Raw genomic sequence first — 23,664 nt, 5'->3', positions numbered from 1 at the left:
TAAATGTTGGCCAGTCAGCATCGCCCATGTCCCACGAATGAATTTTTAAAATATTTGCATTGTCGCATGCAGGACGAATTTTTTGAATTTTTTTGTAGCCTCTCACAAAGTATACTAATGGGCAATAAAAAGAACAAGATACTAAATGTAATTTTAAATCAGACCTTGCTTGGATCACAGGCTTTCATAGCCTGTGAATTTGCGTGAATCCCCAAATTCTGGTGATCTTTCGCCACTTAATTTTTATGTGAAACCGTTTTATACTTTTTTTTGCAGTAATTCTTTTAAGTCATGAATTGAATGTGACTATTGTTGGCACATTTGTTGCCCACCCTAATTGTTGCTCTCTGAGATACTCGTGCAGTGCTGTTAGATTTTAACCTAGCAACGATAAAAGAATGCCATGTATTCTCAAGTCAGGATAGTGTGTGGTTTGAGAATATATTGCAGTTGGCAGTACTCCCACTCTGGTCCATATACCTGCTGCCCATTTTCTGCAAGGAAGTATTAAATGAAATTTAATGCAGAGAAGTACGAAGTGATACATGTTGATAATGAGGGTACAGTTCTAAAGGGGGTGCAGGAACAGAGAAACCTGGGACTGGATGTGCATAAATCATTAGATGTGCATGGCAGTTGAGGAAGTGGTTCAAGAGACGTACAGAATGATGGGCTTTTTAAATAGAGACATAGGCCGGAATTTTACTGGCATGCCTGCCCCGAATCCGGGGGCGGGCGAGGCTCGGAGAACGGCATTCTCCGTTGACCTCGGGCGGAATCATACAAACCTCGGGCGGATGGGCTGGTAAAATTCCACCCATAGTGGCCTCCTTCTGTGCTGTAACTTTTCTATGGAGTATTTACAATGCATTGCCTGAGAGGCAGATTCAATTGTGGCTTTGAATAGGGAATGGTGTAAGCAGTTGAAGGGATCAAATTTGCAATGTGACAGAAAATGGGAAGGGAAGTGGGACCAGCTGTTATGCTCTGGAGAGAGAGCCAGCACAGACTCGATGGGTCAAATGGCCTTCTGTGTTATAATCATTCTATGAAAGAAGATTCTGTCATAGAAGCCATGGTGTGTTGATGCACTGCATCTTGTACATGGTACACACTGCAGTCGCAGTGCATTGGTGGTGGAGGGATTGAATGTCTTTAAGATGCTTAGGGTGCCAGCCAAGCTGGATCCTTTGTCCAGGATGGCATTGAGCTTCCTGAGTGTTGTGGGGACTGCACTCATACAGGCAAGTGGAGAATATTTCATCACACTCCTGTCTTGTATCTTGTAGATGGTGGAAAAGTTTTGTAGAGTCAGGAGTGAGTTACTGTTGGGAATTTTTTAAGTGCAGTTAAATAATTTCTTATCATTCAGGTGTGTTATCCAAATGCAGATTTATTACTCTGACACTATCGTTTAATAACAATTACATTTAGACAACAGATTTATACAACCTGGTTTCTTGTAGACCCAAGGTGATCCAACTATAGATTTTGGACTTCCAATTATCCCATAAGTTCTGACCATGGAAGGCTGTACCTGATATTTTGTAAACCCTTCTTTTGTGAATTATATCACATGATACACAGAATGTATATTAAAGCAAGTTCCTTCTTGCCAACCACCAGACTTGACATAATGGCCGTCTTGATGGATTAACTGTTAAGTAATTAATATTACAAAGGGAAAAGGATGACCTATAAACAGTCTCACTGCTTAGATATTTCCATTGCTTTGGTTAACACCTGATATTTCACCTGACAAATGATGTAGCGAACTGTCTCCTATAGTTCCTATTCCCATTGACCTGGCCAATAATTGATAACTTGCCCAAAGAAGTGAGCACGGAGATGAAGGCGACGGAAGAAGAGTTCAACATCATGTCAAGCCCGGAATTCATTAAGGTGGGGACTAATGGGTACAAAGCTGAGTCCTTTGCTGAAAACAGCATGTTCGGCCTCAGAGAGGGGAAGGTCGGAGGGAGAAAAGGTAAGGAAAGGGGGGGATTGATAATAATTGATAACTGACAATTGATAACACAAATTCAAATTCTGATCATAGAATCATAGGTGATTATTCAGCATATTTCATCTTGCCTCTTGTTTTAGTTTCATTAACCTAGAAATAGTGACATCCCAAAATCGTAGAATCCCTACAGTGCAGAAGGAGGCCATTCGGCCCATCAAGCCTGCACCGACAGCAATACCACCATGCCCTATCCACATATTTACCCTTCTAGTCCCCCTAACACTAAGGGGCAATTTAACATGGCCAATCCACCTAACCCGCACATCTTTAAACTGTGAGATAAACCGGAGCACCGGGAGGAAACCCACGCAGACACAGGGAGAATGTGCAAACTCCACACAGATGGTGACCCAAGGCTGGAATTGAACCCAAGTTCCTGGCGCTGTGAGGCAGCAGTGCTAACCACTGTGCCACCGTGAGGCAAGTTAGTTATTTATGGCATGCTTTATAGCACTGTTGATGACAGCTTCCATCATTTGCTAATTAGGAGTAGATTGATGGGGTGGTAATTGGGCAACATTGGATTTATCCTGCTTTTTATGGATAGCTCGTACCTGGACAATTTTGCATGTTGTTGGGTAGATGCCAGTGCTGTAACTGTACAGGAGCAGTTTGGCTAGAGGTGAGGCTAGATCTGAAGCACAAATCTTCAGCACTGCAACCGGGATGTTGTCAGGGCCCAGAGGGTTTTCCTACATCCAAGGCTGTCACCCATTTCTAGAAAAATAATCAAAAGTTTAAAAACGAACTATGGCGGGTGACACTATAATTACTGTTTAAATGAACCATTCCATAGAACCGTAGAGTAGATGGAGGGAGGGCGGGGGGTTCTTTGGCTTAGTCCCATTTCATTATTTCACATTTTGCACAGTAAGTTGGAAGGCAGCCCCACATTCTACATACAACCCAAAAGGTTCAGCATCTTGAATGAATCCAATGACTTCATTCAAGTTGAATGAATCCACCCTCAGAGCCCTGGTAAGGCTCAATGTTGTGAGCCAAATGACAGCACTTAACCTCTGAGGAGCCACATGAGTTCCAGCATCGATTCACCCTCTCCTTTCCTTCTCTATGAGCGGTATGCTTTGTCTGTATAGCGGGCAAGAAACAATGCTTTTCACTGTATACCGATACATTTGACAATAAATCAAATCAAATGTGTGATAGAAACTAATAATTGTAAACATAATACAACTTAAGCAACAGGCGCCAATCTTGCAGTAGTTCAAAGGTCCATGTTTTTCTATTTCCTTTTGACCTAGTTACATTCTCTGAAGTCGGGAGCGCTAATTTACAAGTCTTGCTCTATCTGCTCTAGTGTACAAGTCCTCATTGCTACCACCTACCACTTTCTTTCCAGGTACTTGCTCACCCTCACCATCCTGGATTCCTGCAATTCCTGTATAAGGAGCTCTTTTGTGCTCCAATCCTAAATCTTGCTTCAATTGTAGATTTTGTTGATTACTCCTTTCATTTCCTTAGCCTTGTTGAAAGCACAGTGGATGTACAGATTGCTTTAATATTGAAAACTTCAGACTTAATCAAACTATGTAGTGACGAGCATTTACAGCACTGAAAACTTGTGTGTAAGTCAGGTACAAAAATTAATTGCGACACGAATATTTTAAAGCAGTATGAAAAAAAAGAATATTGAATACAAAAATAAATCAAAGATCGCAACTCAAATATTGTCAAAGGAAGAGTACATTTTGAAAATAAAATGAAAGCAAAGAGAGTGTGTAATTTTGGGATAGTTAGCCATGGCGATGTTTATTTGTGAAGTTTATTTTTAATTTTTGCGTCCAGTATTACTGTGAACCAGTCCAGATTAGTTCTCAGTATCAACGAGCACTGAACACATGACGTTACGAAATAATATATCCCCACGACAGCATACAACACAGTCATTTCATGCCAACTTCAGGTTATTCGTGGAAGCATGAGGAGATTGGTAAAGAAGAATTAAAATAAATTGGGAATTCACTGGAGAAAAATAATTAATTTTGGGAATGCTTTGTAGCTCCAGCCGAATTCACAACTTAGTTAATTATCTCTTTTGAAGCATCGAGTTGAGAAAAAAATCAGTGAAAAGCAGAGCAGCAGCCGTCAAGAAGTTGTGCGAATGTACAAGAAGTGAGTCATTATGCAGCTCTGAAGAGGGGGAGTCAGAGATATCACCGAGTGAGAAGCGGTGACTGAACTGAAAATGATTCTTTCTCCAATCCTTCCCCCCTCTAATTGAAAAGTCCAGGTTTCTCTAGCCTTACCTTGGAGCTCGTACCTCTGACAGCCTCATGGCTCTTAGTACAGCCTCCAGCAATTGACTGTCCAGGATGCAGTATTCAAGATGTGGTCTGACGAGAGCACAATTTGATCATGACTTCTTTTGACTTGCATTCCATTGTTTTGGCTATGTAGTCAAGCATTTCATTGGTTGTGTTGACTGCTGTCAAGCATTAGTTCAGCAGGTTTACCAAACTCCCGGGTCTTCTGTAGCTTCATCCTTAGTTCAACATCTTGCATAGAACAAACTTACTATTATTCTTCCCTATGTTCAGAACCTTTATGGCCGGTTTTTTTCCTGTTGTCCAATTTAGTCTGTAATTTCTGACTTCACTGCCTCCCCAGTTTGGTTACCTGGGATTTCTAAATCAGTTAACATAAATTAGAAGTAGTAGTGATATCATTCCTGTATAATTGCTGTTTTCTACCCTTCAGCGAGTTTTTTTTTAATGCACTCTCGGGTCTACCTAAATCTCGACAGCTTTTATGTTGAACTTCGTAAAATTACTTTTTCAAGTCTCCTGCACCATTCATATTCTCTTAAAAGCGCACCTTCACTTAACTCCCACGCCAGAAAAGATAATTCTAAAACCTCAGTAAGTATCTTATAAATCTCTCAACGTGAAAGGAGGAGCTCACAGTCTGTAAGGGCAAGGTACAAAAGCTCATATCGAGCTTTATTCTAGCATTATCTTTACCAGCATAAAATGAATGTGCTTTATAAACAACTAAGTTGGTAATGTATAGTAGCCTGAAGTGCACCTTTTAAGATGCAACAAATGATAAGACCTTGTGTGTTATCTTAAGTTGAATGATGTTACACTCTCTTTGTACTTCAGCCAGTAGCCTGAAGTTGGTATGGAATGACTGGTTTGTTGTATGTTGTGGGGGTGTACCATTTTATAATAGAAACATAGAAAATAGAAGCAGGAGGAGGCCATTTGGCCCTTTTGAGCCTACTTCATTACGATCATGGCTGGTCGTCCAACTCAATAGCCTAATCCTGCTTTCTCCCCATAACCTTTGGTCCCATAATGTCATGTGTTGAGTGCTTATTGCTGAAACAAATAACTTTTAAAAAGACTTTTGAGTGATCGCCCAACAACATTTAACATTTTAAATTTTCAACTGTAACCAACTAAGAAGAACATCGACAATCTAAACAATATTACATAGCAGGCAACTAATGCTCTAAATTATGCTTTAATGCCACCGATAACCCCATGCTGCACTCATAGACATTACAAAATATTCTCCACATGATTAGTCTTTATAGGAAACCACCCACAGCCACTCCCAGCATGCATTGGATTCATGTCTTCCCATTTCACTGAGTCAGAATATCGTGGGACCTTCAAGAGGCTCTTCCCTCAGTTTTCGAAGAATTTGCAAATTAGCTAATAGCGGTAAGATCTATTCCAGTGACTTCTCCTCCCAGCCTTGACAGAGCACATCTTCAGGAGTCTTTAGATTGTCACGGGATATGTCGCTTTGACCAGAGACCGTCCTCCTTCCTGCATCCTGCCTGGTAGCTCACTGAGGACTCGGACTTCCCACTCTGCTGACTACACCAGCCGTAGCCTTTTGTCTCTGTGAGACATTTATCTCTCTCTCGTTTTCTCGCTCTCTGTCTCTCTCGAGCTCACTCATCCTCTTGCTCTCTTTCGCATGAGCACATATAATGTTATTACTGGAACAGCTTGGCTCGGGGCATAGTCCTAGAGCACAAGCAATACAGCGTGCGTGTAATTGGGGCCCGAAGCCATTGTGCTCAGCCATTTCTTGATATGATAGGGAGAATTGGCATTTGTGATAATCGGGACCTCAGAAGGAAGCTGAGATTGACCAACCACTTGGCACTTCTAATTGAAGATGGTAAAAAATGGCTCGAGCCTTGCCTTTTGCCCTCACATATTGGGCTGCGTCAATATTGGGGATAGAGGTTTTCATGGAACCTTCTCCTCCCATTAGTTGTAGATTTGCCAATTCAAGATTGGCTGTGGCAGTATGCAGAGCTTTGATCTGATCCATTGATTGTTGGATTGCCGAGTTCCATCCACGGTATACAGCTTCTGTTGTTTAACATGCATTTAGACCTGCGTTGAAGCTTCAACAGGATGGCACCACCTTTTCAGGGATACCTTGTGCTGCTCCCAACATGCTCTCCTGCAGGGTTAGTCCCCCATCTTGACAGCAAAGGTATGCTGGAACACAAGATCCACAACTGTGCCACAACTTCTGGTGGGTCTCTCCTGCTGATGGGATAGAACATAGGAATGAGGATAGAGGAGTGAGTGTGAAAGTTTTGTTGAAAGCTATGATTACATGAGAATGTCTATTTATTTGACTAATCTATGGGGCTGCTCCCCATATTTTGGCACAAATTGCCGGATATGAGTAAGAAGTCTGGCTGGGTGTATACCTTTTACTATGGTTGATCCTGGGTGGTCGATGCTGAGTGGCTTGTCCACAGTAATACACCAGAATGAAGATCAGTAGTAATCCATTCAACCTCTCTAGCCTGCTCTGGCGTTCATTCAGATCATGGCTGATATGATTGCGACTTGAACTCTACTTTCCTATCTGTCTTCGGTAATGCTTTTCTCCTTTTGTCAGTCACCTATTCAAGGAGGGTGCGACATTAAATACAGTTTCAGCATAAATCCCCAATATCCTTCAAGTTTACAGCTTTATTATCTTTTTAAATTTCACTGATTATTCTGAATGCTGAACCTCTTAAAGTGTTAGCCTTTCACTTGCTGATGATGGACTGAACCATACAGCCTAGAAAGCTTCCAGCTTCAATCCCCAACCTGTGTGGAGTTACTCAGTCACTGCAGTGGTGGAAATGGGAATATTGCAATTGGTTTCAATGCTCGGAACTGATTGGTAAATCTCACTGGAGAAGCATTGGGTGCAAGCAGTATTGGATTTAGCTGTGTTTTTCCCCCTTCTCTTGTCCCAGGATGAAATAATCTTTACTTGGGAAGAATGCTTAATTTGGACAGTGTTAGCTGTTGACAGTGTGGTATTTAAGTTTAAAGTTTATTGATTAGTGTCACAAGTAGGCTTGCATTAACACTGCAATGAAGTTACTGTGAAAATCCCCTAGTACTACTACTTGAGTGAAGGTGCAAAGTTCCAGAGAGAAAAAAATATTGGAGGTTCTGTTGTGTTAAAGCAAGCTTTAACAGAAGATAAATTATGCAGATGTGGAAAAATGGTTTTAACTAATTCAGCATAGCCCTAACCGAAAGTGTGTGTGCACAAGTGCGTATGATATGTATTTTTGGAGAGATATGTGTGTACGTATTTCAGAGCCTGAATAGATTACTAGTGAAATAGCTCTCATAAAGAGGCAGGTGAAACGACAACTCTTGTCATGTGTAACCAATAAATCTTTTTGTGTGTACCTACTTCATTACTATAGTTGTGTTAGACAGCAATCTAGCTAAGGAGGAACAATAAACACCTTATTCCTAATCATTTCCCCTTTCCCTTCAACTGGGATCATACAAAAGTTTGGCTTATAAAGTACCTGTCAATATTATCTTTGCTGTGAAGGCTGGAGCTGCATTTGGGGATTTTCCTGCGGCAACTTAGCTGAGAACTGGAAAGGCAAAACTCACAACCCAGCTCTCAGCTGAGCTTGGGATTTTAACTAAAGCTGCCTGATCTCAACACTCTGCCACCAGAGTGTCTAGGCCCCTTTCAGTTGGTAAATTTTCCCTTTCTCTTCAGGTACCTAAGAGGGCATTGGAGAGCATGGACATCCTGTTAATCTAGAGGGGTGGATCATCCTCGTTTGTGGTGTATTCATCCAGTTTGTGAGGCTGTTTATAAAAATTGTTTTATGTCTGCCTCGATTTCTTTTACAAAATCGACCTTTCCCACTGGCATCAGATTTTCTAAATCATAAATCCTTATTTCATGCCCCAATAATTCCAACTCTTTTTTTTTTATCTTGGTCAGCAGAGTTCGTTTGGTCTCAAATTTTACCAGCACCTCTTCATTGATAGAACATAGAACAGTACAGTACAGCACAGGAACAGGCCCTTCAGCTCACAGTGTTATTATGCCGAACACAACGCCAAATTAAACTAATCCCTTCTGCCCGCCCTTGGTCATGGAAGTCATAGAAACCCTACAGTACAGAAAGAGGCCATTCGGCCCATCGAGTCTGCACCGACCACAATCCCACCCAGGCCCTACCCCCATATCCCTACATATTGTACCCACTAATCCCTCTAATCTACGCATCCCAGGACACTAAGTGACAATTTTAGCATGGCCAATCAACCTAACCCGCACATCTTTGGGAGGAAACCGGAGCACCCGGAGGAAACCCACGCAGACACTAGGAGAATGTGCAAATTCCACACAGACAGTGACCCAAGCTGGTCCATATCCCTCTATTCCTTGCATATTCACATGCTTATCTAAAAGTCTCTTAAACGCCCCTATTGTATCTGCCTGCACCACCACCCCTGGCAGCACGTTCCAGACACCTGCCACTCTGTGTTTTAAAAAAAAACTTACCCCTCACATCTCCTTCGAACTTTCCCCCTCTCACCTTAAGTGCATGCCCTCCAGTATTAGACATTTCAACTCTGGGGGAAAAAGATTCTGACTGTCACTGATAGCGTGACTTGTCCAGAATGTCTTCGTTATTCATCTCAGTAACCCCAACTCTACAGCCTCAGTTCTTTTCTGCATTGCTTCAGTGATCATCCAAAACTCTCTCCCGTTTGTCAAGATTGACATGATGCAGCATTCCAGGATTCTCAGTTTGGTGCTCACGGTTAACTTTGCATTGATTGTAATCTTTCATTTCTTGAAATACATCTTCGGACATTCCAATCTTTTGTCTTATTTCTTGGTAAATTTTACATTTCTGAATGTAATCAGCTATGGAAATGGGCAGTTCAGTCCGCTTGTTAATGCATTTTGACACGGTGTATATTTCTGAAAAGAAATTAAGCTTGTTGAGTGCATTGTGGGTAATGATATATCTCATGAACCATATCTTCTGGGGAGTGGAATAATTCTGTCGTTCAGCATTTCGTTGCATGTATTAAATTGAATTTGAGATGTTGCAGATTATATTTTAGAAAATAATTGGCTTTTATTTTGCGGTTGTCCTCTGAAATCTGGGAGCTTCTTGTTATCTCATTCCACTAATTCAACTATTTCAGAACCACATCATAAATTAGCGAGTGACCTTGGTACACGTCTGCCCATTTAGAAGCAGGTGTGATCAAAAAGAAGTTGAAAGAATTGTTACAGAAATATAAATCCAGATTGTGCACTTTGATTGTTTATAGATTTAAGTTCAGTCTGTAAAGGACCCAGAAAATTGTCATCTTTTTAAGAAAACAGATTTGAAGTTTTCATGGTGTATTTAAATTCCAAAGCACTTGTTCCTCTTTAGCTAAATTACTGTCTAACACAATTTATTACATCCAAGCAGAAATAAATACTACAATGGTGTGCCACTCCGCCAATTAGAATGAGGTTGCACAGACTTTGTAGGCCACTTGTCATTGATCTTGTGCAAGCCTTCGGGCTATCCATTGACAGATGTAGTGAAAAAAGCCAAGCCCTTCAACTTAAATAAAACGCCATTTAAACTGTCAAATGTTTTGTGTATTTAATTGAGCAACAACCATAAACTTGTATTTTACCTGTAGCTAAAGGCTATTTTACTACCTGCATTACAAGCTCAAGTCCTGTTGGAGGACATTAGAATTTTATTTGACCATAGATTTGTTGCTTACATTATAATGTATGAATATTACAGCTACCTTGTATCCCCTGGCATTGTGTACACGGTGCTGTGCATATTCCATTTTATTGTTTAAATAAAGTGCAGTTTTCTTGTTAGAAATGCAATGATTACTATCCTTTTGTGCTTTTGCTTCTTTCCTGATTTCAGTTGAAACTGAATTCAATAGTAGAAAAGAACACACTGTAATAAGGAACTTCTACTGTAACGTCCTCAAATTACTTGCGTTTGTGCTGGATTTTTTGGTATGAAAATATTTTGTCTGCTTCCTTAGTTGTGGCACTGACTTGTTTAAAACAAAATATTTCAAAAGGGCAGGAGCAGAATATCACAAATGGGTTGTTCTGCTGAAGAGGTGAACTGGGTATAAAGTGGTTTGCCCCTTTTGGCACATCCTGAGTAAATTTTTAAGGTGCTGATTTTATAAGTTGGAATAGATATGAAATGACTGACTTTTTAATACTTCTCTTTGAAGAAATTATTCTGCGACTGCATGTGACAAATTAGAAATATTTCTAATTATGCACGGTTTCATAGCCCAACAAAATACCTCTAGCCCACTTTTGACAGTAATGCATAAATATTAATTTAAAGAATTTTACCTGTTAAATTCTACAAACAAGTGGCATGGTGGCACAGTGGTTAGCACTGCTGCCTCACAGTGCCAGGGACCCGGGTTCGATTCCCGGCTTGGGTCACTGTCTGTGCGGAGTCTGCACGTTCTCCCCGTGTCTTCGTGGGTTTCCTCTGGTTGCTCTGGTTTCCTCCCACAATCAGAAAGACATGTGGTTTAGGTGCATTGGCCATGCTCAATTCTCTGTCTGTGTACCCGAGTGTGGCGACTAGGGGATTTTCACAGTAACTTCACTGCAGTGTTAATGTAAGCCTACTTGTGACACTGTTAAATAAACTTTGACTTTAAGCTGGATCCTCTGTCAAATAATATGCTTTCTTTTGAAGAAATAGTTTTGCATTTGTGATTTGTTAGCACGATTAAGGACCCCACACACCCCGGACATGTTCTCTTCCTCCTTCTTCCATCGGGGAAAGAAATACAAAAGTCTGAGGACACGTACCAACTGACTCAAGAACAGCTTCTTCCCTGCTGCCATCAGACATCTGAATGGACCTACCTTGCATTAAATTGATCCTTCTCTACACCCTAGCTATGACTGTAACACTACATTCTGCACTCTCTCCTTTCCTTCTCTATGAATGGTATGCTTTGTCTATATAGTGCGCAAGAAACAATACTTTTCACTGTATACCAATACATGTGACAATAATAAATCAAATCAGTAAGGGCAAGAAGTATTAAGTAAAGTACTTTTCTTAAAACGGCAAGTATTCTAATCTACTTTTCAATTGTTACAGTATGGCCACAGAATTGTCATTATTTTGGTGCAGTCGATCATCCATGTAAAGTTATATTAAATAAAAGCCGAGAGGAGAAAGATTCACCCATTGCGGTATTTTTGTTTCTCTGTTTATCCCGTTCACATTCATTGCTTTCTGTTTTCTTCCTTGTTTTTGATGCGATGTTCACTAATTCTCACTTTCACAGCCACATTTCTTTTGTCGAACACCGTTTCTGGCTCCCACTCATTTCCACGTGGATTACAGCTACATACTTAAGCTGTATCAGATCCACCTATGATCACAGATACCAATAACATTGTCTGCTTCTGACAAAGATCATAGATCTGAAATACTAATCCAACTCCCATTTCCCACAGAGGCTGCCTGACCTGCCGAGTGTTTCTATCCATTTGTATTTGGAGAGAAAAAAAAATGCAGATCAGATTAGCCTTATTAATAAAATAATTTAAAAAGCTAAATGTGTTTAAGTATAACTTTACTGAACAGGGTGATAACAAAATGACAGCAAAATTGTTTTTATTTATTTGGTATTTGGGATGGCAGGACCAGGATGTGTTATCCATTCTTAACTGTTCTTCATAGAATCTCTACAGTGCAGAAGGAGGCCATATGGCCCATTGAACCTGCACCAATAATAATCCCACTCAGGCCTTATCCCCGTAACCCACAAATTTACTCTGCTAATCCCCCTGATACTAAGAGACAATTAAACATGGCCAATCCACCTAACCCGCCCGTCTGGGAGCGCCCGGAGGAAACCCACACAGACAGGCACCCAAGGCCAGAATTGAACCCGGGTCCCTGGTGCTGTGAGGCAGCAGTGCTAACCACTCTTTATTTATTTATTTTTATCGCATCAAACTCAATTACCATTAAAACATCTTTTTCACCTGCTTGGCCAAGTATGAAACCAAATTTGTACACTTGCTTCAGGTTTAATATATGATATATTTATATCATGTATACAGTAACTGATATTTTTAATGCATCTGAGAGATTTTGTTATTTCAATTCTTCTTATTAAATATCAAAGCTATCAAAGTAGGTATCTGTCACGCAATAATTATTGGTTCATTGGTTGGCAGGAGGTTTCCAACTAGAATGATCCTGGTGAATGTTTAATGACATTTCTCTGATAAATGTCATTGAAGTATTCCATATGTGGTTGTAATAAAGAGTACTGGTAGCCCTCCTAAGGTCTGGACTAATTGTGTAGATTGCTTTTAAGTTTTGAGCAACTTTTATTGGATAATGATCTGCTAAGAACTGTTAGATCTTGTAGCAGTGTTTCATAAAATGAAGAGTCAGGTCTGAGGTGTGTTTTTTTTCTTAAAAAAAGTTAATTAGAAGGCAGATCAAATTATGGCCATCATGCTAGATCTGTCATTTTATAAATGAGTGCTGTCGGTGCTTTAATCCAGTGTAATACAATCATTAACTATATTTTGTTTAATTTCAGAAGTCACATTTTTAATATAGTACTAACTCAGCACTGAGCGCTGAAAATAAACCATTTCTCAATAGATATTCGCTCTCAATTTATTCAAATGTCTAGCTTAATGTAGATCATCCTACATTGCATATTTTTGAACAGTTGCAGAAAGCATGAAGGATAAAAGGAGCTCGAGACTTTTGTATTCAGCTGCTAAGCAACTGAAACGCAAAGAGAGAGAAATGGTGATTGCCAGGATTTTATGGGCAGGAGTGAGGGGATGCCGCTCGCCATTCGCTACAGTTACAGATGCACCACATTTTCTGTGGGCTTTGGAGTGCCAACTTGGGATAATTAGAGATCGATTTTTCAAGGCAGCATTCGCTACAGGGGATCTATGTCGTCTGTGAATGAGTCTTGGGTCCTGCAGGGCAAGAAATGGAGACTGTTTGCTCTCATATTTTGAGTACCAAGAGTGCCCTGAGAGCTCCAAAATTGTGTCTACAGTATGCCTGCAATCCTTTGTTGAGAGTTGCCCCATTATGGGGATGGCTAGGAGCATACCATCATCTTCAGTGGTCTCAGCCCTGGCCACAACCTCAGCAAAGGGCATTCCAATAATGGTGACTACAGTTTGACCCATGGGAGTTAGGCCATGCAGTCACAGCTGTCTCCCTCTATTTAGCTCTTCCTGTCTCCTGTTGTTGGCCACCTTGTCCTACAGGGTATCCATGCTTGTCCTACTGTTTGAGTGATGTAGCTGTCATGATTGCAGTGCAACTTGCAAAGATGTTTGTGGTTTACAGCAATGCTAAGTGCGTGAGGGTGTAATGGTGCATTTGAATGCCAGGTGTGAGTGTATATTAGTAGAGTTTATTGATTGGTGAGCGATGGGACTGTGGTGAAATGAGCAGTGGTTGAGGCTAAGGATGCACTTGCTAGGACACACCACTTGAAGATGCCTTCAGTGACATTGACCAGTGGTTTGAAGTCATTGAACTTCTTGTGGCACTGCATCCACATCCTCTGGGATTTACTTCATGTCCACATGCTCCCAATGCCTTTTGAGCACGAGTCTGAAGGGTCTCATGTCCTCCTGCAGAACAGGTCATCTCTCCTCCAGTACAGGATCTCCATTGAAAACCTTGGAGCCCACTATTTTGCATGTTGTGACATGCATATTTTCCAGGACAAAGTCACTTCCTGCTCATCTGCTACATATACAATGCGTTTCCTCTTTAAGAAGAGCAGGCTAGCTTTAAGTGGTGCTGGCCACTCATGGTATTGACCCTCTGCTATTGCATCCAGGCAATGAATAGTATTGTCTGGATGTTAAACTAATTTAAATAAGCAGCCAACACAAAGTTGACTTACTATCTGCATCACGATGAGCAAATTGGGGTTAATTGTGCATCATGGTCCCTGAAGCTGTCAATTTTAAGCCCTGCAAAGTCCAAATCAGGGTGTGAAAATTTAAATATTTAATTCATTAACAACGACTTGTCTTTACATAATCACCTTTAACATAGTAAAAATTCCCCTGCCGTTTCACAGGACCATTATCAAACGAGGTTTGATACTGAGCCGTAGAAGGAGATATTAGGGCAGATGACCAAAAGCTGGGTCCAAGAGGTAAGTTTTAAGGAATAGCTTTAAAGGAGGAAAGAGAGAGAGCGAGGTGGCATGGGTTTGGGGAGGGAATTTCAAAACTTAGGGGCTTGGCAGCTGAATTCAATGTAAAGCATTAGAAAAAATAAAGAGAGAGGAAGCTGTAAGAAAGAAAGGTTTTTAAAAACTATAATTTTTTATTACATATCCAACAGTAATTAAAATCTGGAGGAATGAATCTCCACACTTCCAAAAGTAAAGTTTCAGTGCCAGGGTGATTGGTTGGCAGTGATTAAGACTTATCATAATGTGAAAATGTTAATTACACTTAAGCAAGCACTAACTTTTTCCAGCACATTCAGTGGTTATCTAGTAGGTAAATGCTGCAACTCACGTCCTTGGTTTGTTTAACTGCTGAATCTCCAGATAAGACACTGGTGTGGCAAAGCTAGTGCTGGAGCAAAGCAAACCGGATGATAGATTCCTGATTTCCACATTTCACCTTGTTGTCTGATTAACTCCATAATACCGAGAAGCATTATTTTCAGAGTTGCTGTTGTTACCAAGCAATTTGGACCTAAAAATGGATGTTAAAATATCATGGCCTGAATTCTCCTATCTCGTTCACCCCGCCGCCTCTGCCAGTGAGAATTTGGCACTCGGCCAAAACTCCATTCACTGCAGCAGGACCTGAGAATCCCAGCTGCGGACGCGGTCGGGGAAATCAGGCCCATGGCTTTTGACAGTGGCTGAAATATGTGAACACTTGTGTGTACTGAAATCATATTCTCTATATCACCAGAGTAGCAAGGTTTACATATTAGATCATTAAAATAAAATTGAGACCTGGACAATATTATGTCGGATCCTTTAGCTGAAGAAGTCCTTGCTGTTCAGTTTTAAGAACTTTAACACCTCTTTGAAAGACCATAGCACAAATATGATTTCAATCTGAAAAATTACCTGAAAGGTTTTATTTAGTCTAGCAACCGTTCAGGTCCAAGTTTGATCTCAGTGAAGGAGATCTTAATGGATGACTTGCTCTGCTTTCCTTAACAGCTACAAAATGCCAGTAGCATTTTAATCTGGAACAACAACTTACTGCCTGCCCATGCGGACTACCAGCAGAATAATTTAGGTTTTAGGGATTTTTTTTTACCTGTTAGGATGAAGCATTTTTTTAAACTATTCTGTTTTTTAAAAATTTTTACACCATCCTTAAAGTTACAAAGCCAATGCTCAGAATGGGCCATTCCTTGCTTGCTCCATAACCCAAATTCAAAATCCAATTGAATCCAATTCATGGTCCCCACAAGTCAAACAAGATCCAGGCTGTTGAGATGAGGCATCGCACCCCATCCTGGGCTTGATCTGAGCCAAAAGGATTCTGTTCTTACAGCCTATAAAGGTTCATTAAAATCGTTTACAAATTTATTGATTAACATTTTTCTATTTTTCGTGCTTTATGTTTAGGAATGAAAATTGAAATCAGACATTGACAATTAATATCAGTAAATCAGCAAACATTGTCGCCCATTATCGTGCAAGTCTTGAGGTTTATAAGGCACATAACTAAAATATCTGTATTTTTGTATTTAATTAAGATTCGTAATAGCTGTAAGATTTCATCCATGGAGTGCAACTCCTGAGAACTATTTGGCTAATGAAAACTAAGTATGTATTTCACCTGAATATGCCCAAGCCGTATCTAAAAGGTTTTGTGCAAGCAGCTCTCCATCTTCCAATGGTAACCTCTTCACACTCAGAAACAACTTTTTATGTGGAACAAAAGGCTGAATGAATGGTTCATGAAAACATATTGATATTTATTCTAGTGGGCTGTGTACAATTTGCACAGTCCTAGGCCAATCCTGTAGTTAATTTCTTAAGTATGACAAATGACTCCAGATAATGCTTCCAAAAGGAGAAAGCTATATAATTTCATGCCATTGTAGGTAATCAAGTGGAAAACTGGAGAACATCATTCCAATGTTACTCAGTCCCAGCATGTTGTAATTTATAGACAACACGTAATTCAACTTGACCAGTAACCACTCAGCTCAACATCCAGGATAAACCTGTGGCTTAACAAACACTACTCTGCAATCCTCGGGCAAAACTAAATCCTAGTAAAAGCCGTGAGCTTATAAAGAGGAACAACGATAAATAAATAGTTTGTGTCTATCCATTACACATATGAAGGATTTTTAAAATCACTTTTAGTTGGACCTCTACAATATATTTAAGACAGAATTATATTTAATGAATGAAGTTTGCCTTCATAGATTTCCAAGAATGAAATGCTCAGTTCTTTTCCCTTGGTGCTGCACACTATCAACTAGTGGTACATGATAATCTGAGGCTCAAACATCTCCACAGCCCCTGTTACTGCTATTCCAGATTAGACAACCGAATGGGTATTTAAGCCTGTTCCTATTTCATAAATCGCACGTGCCTCTATCCTCTCCTGCCCCCACTCCACCACCGACCCCCAATGTACATATATAGAAATCAATGTGGCTATGAAGCACTTCATTGAATGTGCTGGGGCGAGAGCTATTTAAATGTAGGTGAGTTCAAGTAGTAGCTAAAGTTGGAATTAAAACTCAGGGTTCATTTTATAAATCATTTCATCTTTTTTTACTTGAGGTTTAATGAAAATTACATTTCGTAAGAACCAACTCTGTATTCGACAGTTTAGTAGGATCAATATTATTTACTGGTAAACCGAAATTAGTGTTCAATATTGTTGCACAATGTGTTAATGACCAGCTTAATGGTTAAATCAAATATTGGTGCTAAAAAGACAGTATAAAACTAAATTAACTTTGCATTTATTATGCCAAATGAGCGAGAAAATAATGTTTATAAATTGTTCCAACGTGGTTAAGTTTGTTTTTCTGATATGCTTATGTAGAATTGATGATAGGTAGCCCTTTGTCTTATCATCCATTACTGACTTTTGCATCTGTATTTGCACTCATTTCCCATAATAAGCATTTTAAACAGCTTCTACCAAATTGCAGCAGTCAGTTTTAACACACTTGGAAAAGGGGAATGAGATTTGCAAATGATAAATGGGGAAGTTGACTACCTAACTAATAAAGATTTGTCTTAATCAAGTATGATTTGTCAGAACAGGAGCGCACCAGGGTCAGGGCAGAAGCAATGAATAATACAGCATTCACAGGAGGGAAGGACCACAGAAATGCGTAATAAATATGCTGTGATTACCCAGTGCTAATTCATATTCAGAGGATGAATTATTTCAGGCCAGTCACGAGGATGCTGAGCCCTACCGGCCTTGATGGAGCTGTTTAAGCATGAGAAAAAATTATTTTTTCCCCCCCCTTTTAAAAAAAATATTCTTTCAAGCATGTATCTTCAAGCTTGACGTTACCTTGACTATGGTTATTTAGAAGGTAGAGCTCTCGAGTCATCTATGTCGTGGCTGCACTTTCTGCTTGTGGCTGTTCTCCTTGTGAAAAAGGGCCAAAGTTCGTCAGTTGTGCTGCATACTGAATAAAAAAAAACTCTTGCAAAATTGATGATGGCCCCAATTATTTATCTGTGCAGACAGTCAGAGTGAAGCAGATGCCATCGTGCCCCACACCAGGATGAAATTAATGTATGATGTTTTGATCCCTATGTGTCAAGACAACAATTCATTTTGTGATATTCTGGCGGACATGCTTCTTTTCCTTGTTTATTGACTTCACTAGTCATTGACTATGAGGAAAAAACACAATTCATCAAAGTGACAATGTTTTACCCTCAATTACTGTCTGTGGCATTGTCACATTTGCTGGTAGAAATAGATTGAATCATTAGAACCAAGGTGAAGATGTCAACCTGGCAGCCAAACGAAACAGAGAAAAAACTAATTAACCAACCTGCTTTGAATCAGCAGTATTTAATGGCATCTGTTTTTCTTTTTTTAAAAAAATGAGTTTTCAGATCATCTTGAAACATTTTTCTTGGTGTATTCTTTTTAACACAAAAACTCTTAAAATGCATTGAACCTTTAGGGAGGCATTACACTATTCAAAATCCCATGAGGCAAACCAGCACCGAAGAAATACCTTAATGGGAACATCAATTACTAGTCAAATATCTGAAAAAAAATATTTATCCTGCTACATCTGTCATTGTTAGCTCCAGCATTTAACACTTTTAGAAACTCGGTAAGAACCGTATCTCAAGTTTTGTTTAGTGTTAGGTAATTAAGTTTTGATTTGGTTTTGTAATTGCCATTTGTGGGGGGTGGGGGGGGGGGGAGCACAAAAATATAAAAATTGCACTTTACACGCTTCTTACTTGAAAGATACAAAATTATTGATTTGATGGAACACTTCTGCAAATGTATTAATATCTTCAAAAAAATGTAATGCAAGATCAATTATGGAGTGTATGCCAGTTACTCATTTAAATATGTTCAGGAGAATTGAAATGAGAAATAGATGTTTCCACACTTCAGCATTAATTGTGAGGTTGAATGGTTGCACATGTGCACAATCCCCTAAATTGTGGTGAAACATAAGATTTATTTTTTAACTCCCTCAAGGACAAGCTTCTTTCTTTTCTTCTAGTCTTGTTGCAAATCCGTCTCTAAGAATTATTAAATATCACCCGTAGTCTTTCCGTTTCTCACAGTTAGAGATGGTGTAGAAGCTTGTATACCTACAGTAACATTAAATTAGTCCCTATTGTTCTTACAGGTGCTCTGCTTCACTGCAAGTTGCAGAGGAGAGTGGCCACTGAAATTATTTAATTCTTGAGATTTTATGAAAGTAGGTTTAGGTTCAAACTCACTGCTCTGTCTCAGTGAACAGATTTAATGTTTCTTTTTTCAGCTTTTCCCATTCAGCGTGTAACTTTTTGTGATCATTACCTTTTGTGTTGCAGAACAAATTGGACAGGAGATCCTAGAGAACCTGCATCATGACAAAGAAAAGATCCAACGAGCTCGGGAAAGGGTGAGTTTGAGAATACATAACTAACAGTGGTTGTAGTCAGCCACAGCAGATCTTGAGAGTAAGGGCTTTCAGGGTTTTTTTTATTAAGCATGTTGCATTCTTTTTAATAAATGTTACAAATGAAAGTGCTTCTTTTTGCTAAATGGAAACAGCCAATCTTTGGATTCAATCTAAAATTGGAAATGTGTCAGTTTTTAAGCTTCCTTTCTACCAACATGGGGACAAGAAAATCATCACTCATTTTTCCAATAGCAGAAACCTTTGTGTGAATATGATTATTTTGCAGTATATTTTCTCCATACAAACCTTGATTGATAAATGTAATTTAGCTTTCGCTAAATCTTTAAATTGTCCTGCGCAATGTGGAAAATCTAAACTGGCACAACCTTCTGGTAATTCTTTCAGAAACACATGTACAAGATGTGATCTGCCTTGTAGATATGCTAAGACAATGGATTTCTACAACTTTTTGAAAGCCAATTAAATTATTATAAATATCTTTTGTCTATATTTATTGAGCTAGACAGATTCAAAAGGCATCTAGTTCTACAGAATATAGTTTACGTATGAATGCATGATCCATTTTGATTTGCTTTAAACTTGAGCATTGCTAAATATATCATATCTTCATGAGTAAACATAACTACCCCAAATCGACATCCAAATTTCTTAAAGATTCTTAAATATTCTTGACAAACATTGTCAAATTTTTTTTTATATTTAGCAAATTGAGTGGATGTTATGTGAGATTTTTAAAATAGACACTTCACAGCAAAACAATTTGCCTATATATTGTTTGTCTATATATCATATGCTACTTTGTGCTTTATATACCTCTGATATCCAGAAAGAGGTGCTACAAACCTTTCAATACAAGATCGCAGGATAATTTTTCCATGAATTGATTATTTTTTACATCACGCTTACACTATTGTTTTCTTTCGTTATTCCCTAATTTACCTCGTGTGTGTGTGTGTGTGTGTCTGTGTGTGTGTGAGTGTGTGCCACTGGACTGTAGCTTTGCAAAAAGAACAGCTGACTGGTACACTGACCCATACAGGTTGGTCACATGACCTCTAAATATGTCCACAATTTTTGACTTCCCTTGCATTTTTAAAATTTCAAGTTATGTGATATCTGCTCTCAGCTTTTTTCCAATTCAACAATGCCATGCGAGAGTGGCACAAGAATAATAAACCCACCCTTCTGCTCATTCAATAATCCTAACATTAAGAGAGAGAATATTTTATGTCTGCTTATTTCTACAAAAGTACTCAGTAGCTGCAAACATTAAAAGTAAACATCTCAGTAGGTTTAGACTCACCAATAGATTTTTTTAATACACTTTTGGGTATTGGTGCATTCTTAAAGAGACTTTGCCTTTTTACTTAAGAAAGAGAAAGGCAGCATGGGGACACACCATTTTCATTACAGTCATTTTTGTGACACACAAACTTCTGCTGTATTGTAGGTCATCACCTTTAAGTTTTGAACCTGTTCCTGTGTTCGCCAAATGATTTTTATTAAGGCTATAATGTCTCTTTAAATGCAAAATATAAAAGATCAAAGTTGCCTTCTGCCAAGATTATTTTAAACGACAAATGTTGGTAATACACAACAGATTTGTCATCATCAGAAAAGAGGAAATGTGATCTATATATTGAGATTGTCGGCTCTTTGTCGGAACTAAAAAAGATTGGTTTTGCATTTGATCTCTCCGAGCCGTACCTATTTCTTGGTAGAATGCTGTTGGCTTTCTTCTGAAAGTACAAAAATGGACTCTTACCAGTGACGGTATAGACCTGTTTTCAATTTGAAAGATGATCATTGTCTTATGAAATAAGTATTTTGTTATATTCTGCTGTGTAACCCTTTCCTTCCTCACTCTTATTATCAGCTGCGTGAAACTGATACAAACCTTGGGAAGAGCTCCAGGATTTTGACGGGAATGTTGCGAAGGTAAGGTCAAGGTAGGAATCTGTTGTGCTTTTTCTATAAATAACCTACCCCCCCCCCCCCCCCCTTGAATGAAGTGCTCCCAGCGCACAAGTGTCATAGAATTGAGTTGCGTTTTCCTATTCCTTTCTAGTGCCTGCTTTTGCTATTTATGCAGTTTTCTGTCCAGAGTTGCAATGCAGTGCACAAACACATCTCACATAAAACAAAATGCAAATTATGTATTGATACACATTGGGGATATTGTTTCAGGCTAACTGGGCTGAAAGCGTTGCTAGTGTTTAACTGAAGCCTGTGAGCTATGGCATCGGTGATAGTTTAATCTAAATAAAACACTGATTCACGTGTGTGATTTGAAAGATTTTTGATGGAAGATTTTAACTAGCATTTACTTGTGTTCAGTTGGTTTTAAGTAGATTAGCTGGTGTCAACTTACTAAGAGACTGCAGGAAATGGAGAATAAAATCAAGTGAAACAGCCAAACACCAGTGATTTAAGTTGGGTTGATTCAACTCTGGTGACATTGGTTTTGGTGTTCTGGGTTCATTCCAAACTTCTTTGCTGTCTGATTTCTGCCTCCTTTTTGTATGGGAACTAGTAGTCTCTCTGAAGAATAGGGACAGTAAGTCCACCCAAGATTATATCATAACAATAAAGTGGGAGGGCACCTAGTTGGAGCAACTTGTATATGAAATTAAAAGCAGTCACGATTGGGTGATGGGAAGCACAAGTTCAAATGACGTTGGAGGTGCCAACTGCAGATTTTACAGATGGGGTTCGTCAGAATAGAGGGGTTTTGTGAGGATATCAACTTTCAATGAGTAATCGAATTTTGGTATTTGGTGTTGGAACAGAACATTTTCACCATTAAAACTATTGTTTTCCTTTGGATAGTTGACGCTGTCGTTTGAACGTAAGCACGAGTGGCTCAAATGCTTTTAATATCTGCAAAGGACATCCCACAAAGAGATCACTGGCATAAATCAGCAAGTGTAATCTCCCCATCGAATGGAAATATATTTGCACAGAGGCTCTAAAATGACATAATACAGGGACCAACTTTCATCTCTCTGCTTGATAATATTTCAGCTGCACAGCTGTGACTTTTAGTGATTTTTAAGGGGGCATCTGGACAAATACATGAATAGGATGGGAATAGAGGGATATGATCCCCGGAAGGAGAGGGGGTTTTAGTTCAGTCGGATTGCATGGTTGGTGCAGGCTTGGAGGGCCGAAGGGCCTGTCCCTGTGCTGTAATTTTCTTTGTTCTAGCTAGTCAGAACTCCTCAGTGGGTCCCTATTAATATGCAAATTGGGGCAAATTGATGCCATCTGAATCCCTGCCCATATTGTTACTGCCAGTTCTTCAATTCACCCACAAACCACCAAGTCAGGAGGAGTTGACCATTTTTGATGCTAAAATGCTTCAAAGGCTTGGGAGACATTTTGCTTTTTTTTTTCAACTTGGACAATTTTAAGTGTTTATAATCGATGAATAATGTTCTTGACGCTTGAAGAGTTTCTTCCAACACTCTTTTTTTTTCCTTTATGAGCCAGATCACTCCTGGCTAGCAGGGGATGAGGCAATTCCAACAAAAGAAAAGAGCAAACTGGAGCCCAAATAAATGGAGGTGTTCTCGCAGGAATCTGCACAGTGTCTAAGCCTAGGACAACATACCTGCACTTCCCTGAGGAGCAGTGTGTAAGGAGTCTGTGCTTATCCAGTAAAGCTGTCTCATCACCAACAATCAAATACCACAGTAGGTACAGCCCTGCCTGTTGCAGTGAAGCCCTCCACTTCTTTACAACTAGCCCCTTACAAACTGCCACAAGGAAATCAGCAACTTCAATTTATCTACAGTTTATGCTTGCATTTAGAAGGTAACTGAGGTCATAAGTACTAGAGCAAACATTTTCATAATTTCAACCATGAACAGCTGGAATCAGCTCGAGAGGGCACTGGGGATCTCACACATTGCAGAATTTCCTCAAGTCCAGGCTATCAACATTTGACGATGGCTGAAGACAAGCCGACTGCTTCATTATTTGCAAGGGCTTCCATTCTGTTAAGGTATATCATTACCAATAGAGTATCATGTAGGTCTTTGCCCACTTTCCTGGCAGCTGCCATGAAGATTTTACCTTCTCCCAATCCTGCATTCTCCCTCCAAACCCCACTCTTTCCCCCTGCACAGCTATTTGGAAAGAAGAATTTGGT

At 39.5% G+C, this 23,664-nt stretch overlaps 1 protein-coding gene across 4 annotated transcripts in view; it reads left to right on the top strand.

Annotated features, from left to right (window-relative positions):
- The window catches only part of vti1a (vesicle transport through interaction with t-SNAREs 1A), a 343,061-nt gene that overhangs the window by 172,324 nt on the left and 147,073 nt on the right, over window positions 1-23,664 (top strand). For 2 of the 4 annotated variants that reach the window (XM_078223312.1, XM_078223311.1), the window contains 2 exons: window positions 19,420-19,490; window positions 21,388-21,449. In XM_078223312.1, coding sequence (XP_078079438.1) covers window positions 19,420-19,490; window positions 21,388-21,449 — 133 coding nt within the window. Of the gene's footprint in view, window positions 1-19,419; window positions 19,491-21,387; window positions 21,461-23,664 lie in introns of all 4 variants that reach the window. The other 2 variants (XM_078223314.1, XM_078223313.1) reach the window with 1 other exon arrangement.

This window comes from Mustelus asterias, chromosome 11 (genome assembly GCF_964213995.1).
Source record: "Mustelus asterias chromosome 11, sMusAst1.hap1.1, whole genome shotgun sequence".
Classification (NCBI taxonomy): Eukaryota; Metazoa; Chordata; class Chondrichthyes; order Carcharhiniformes; family Triakidae; genus Mustelus; species Mustelus asterias.
Note: the sequence above shows the minus strand (reverse complement) of the source record. Positions and strands in the feature narration are given on the sequence as shown.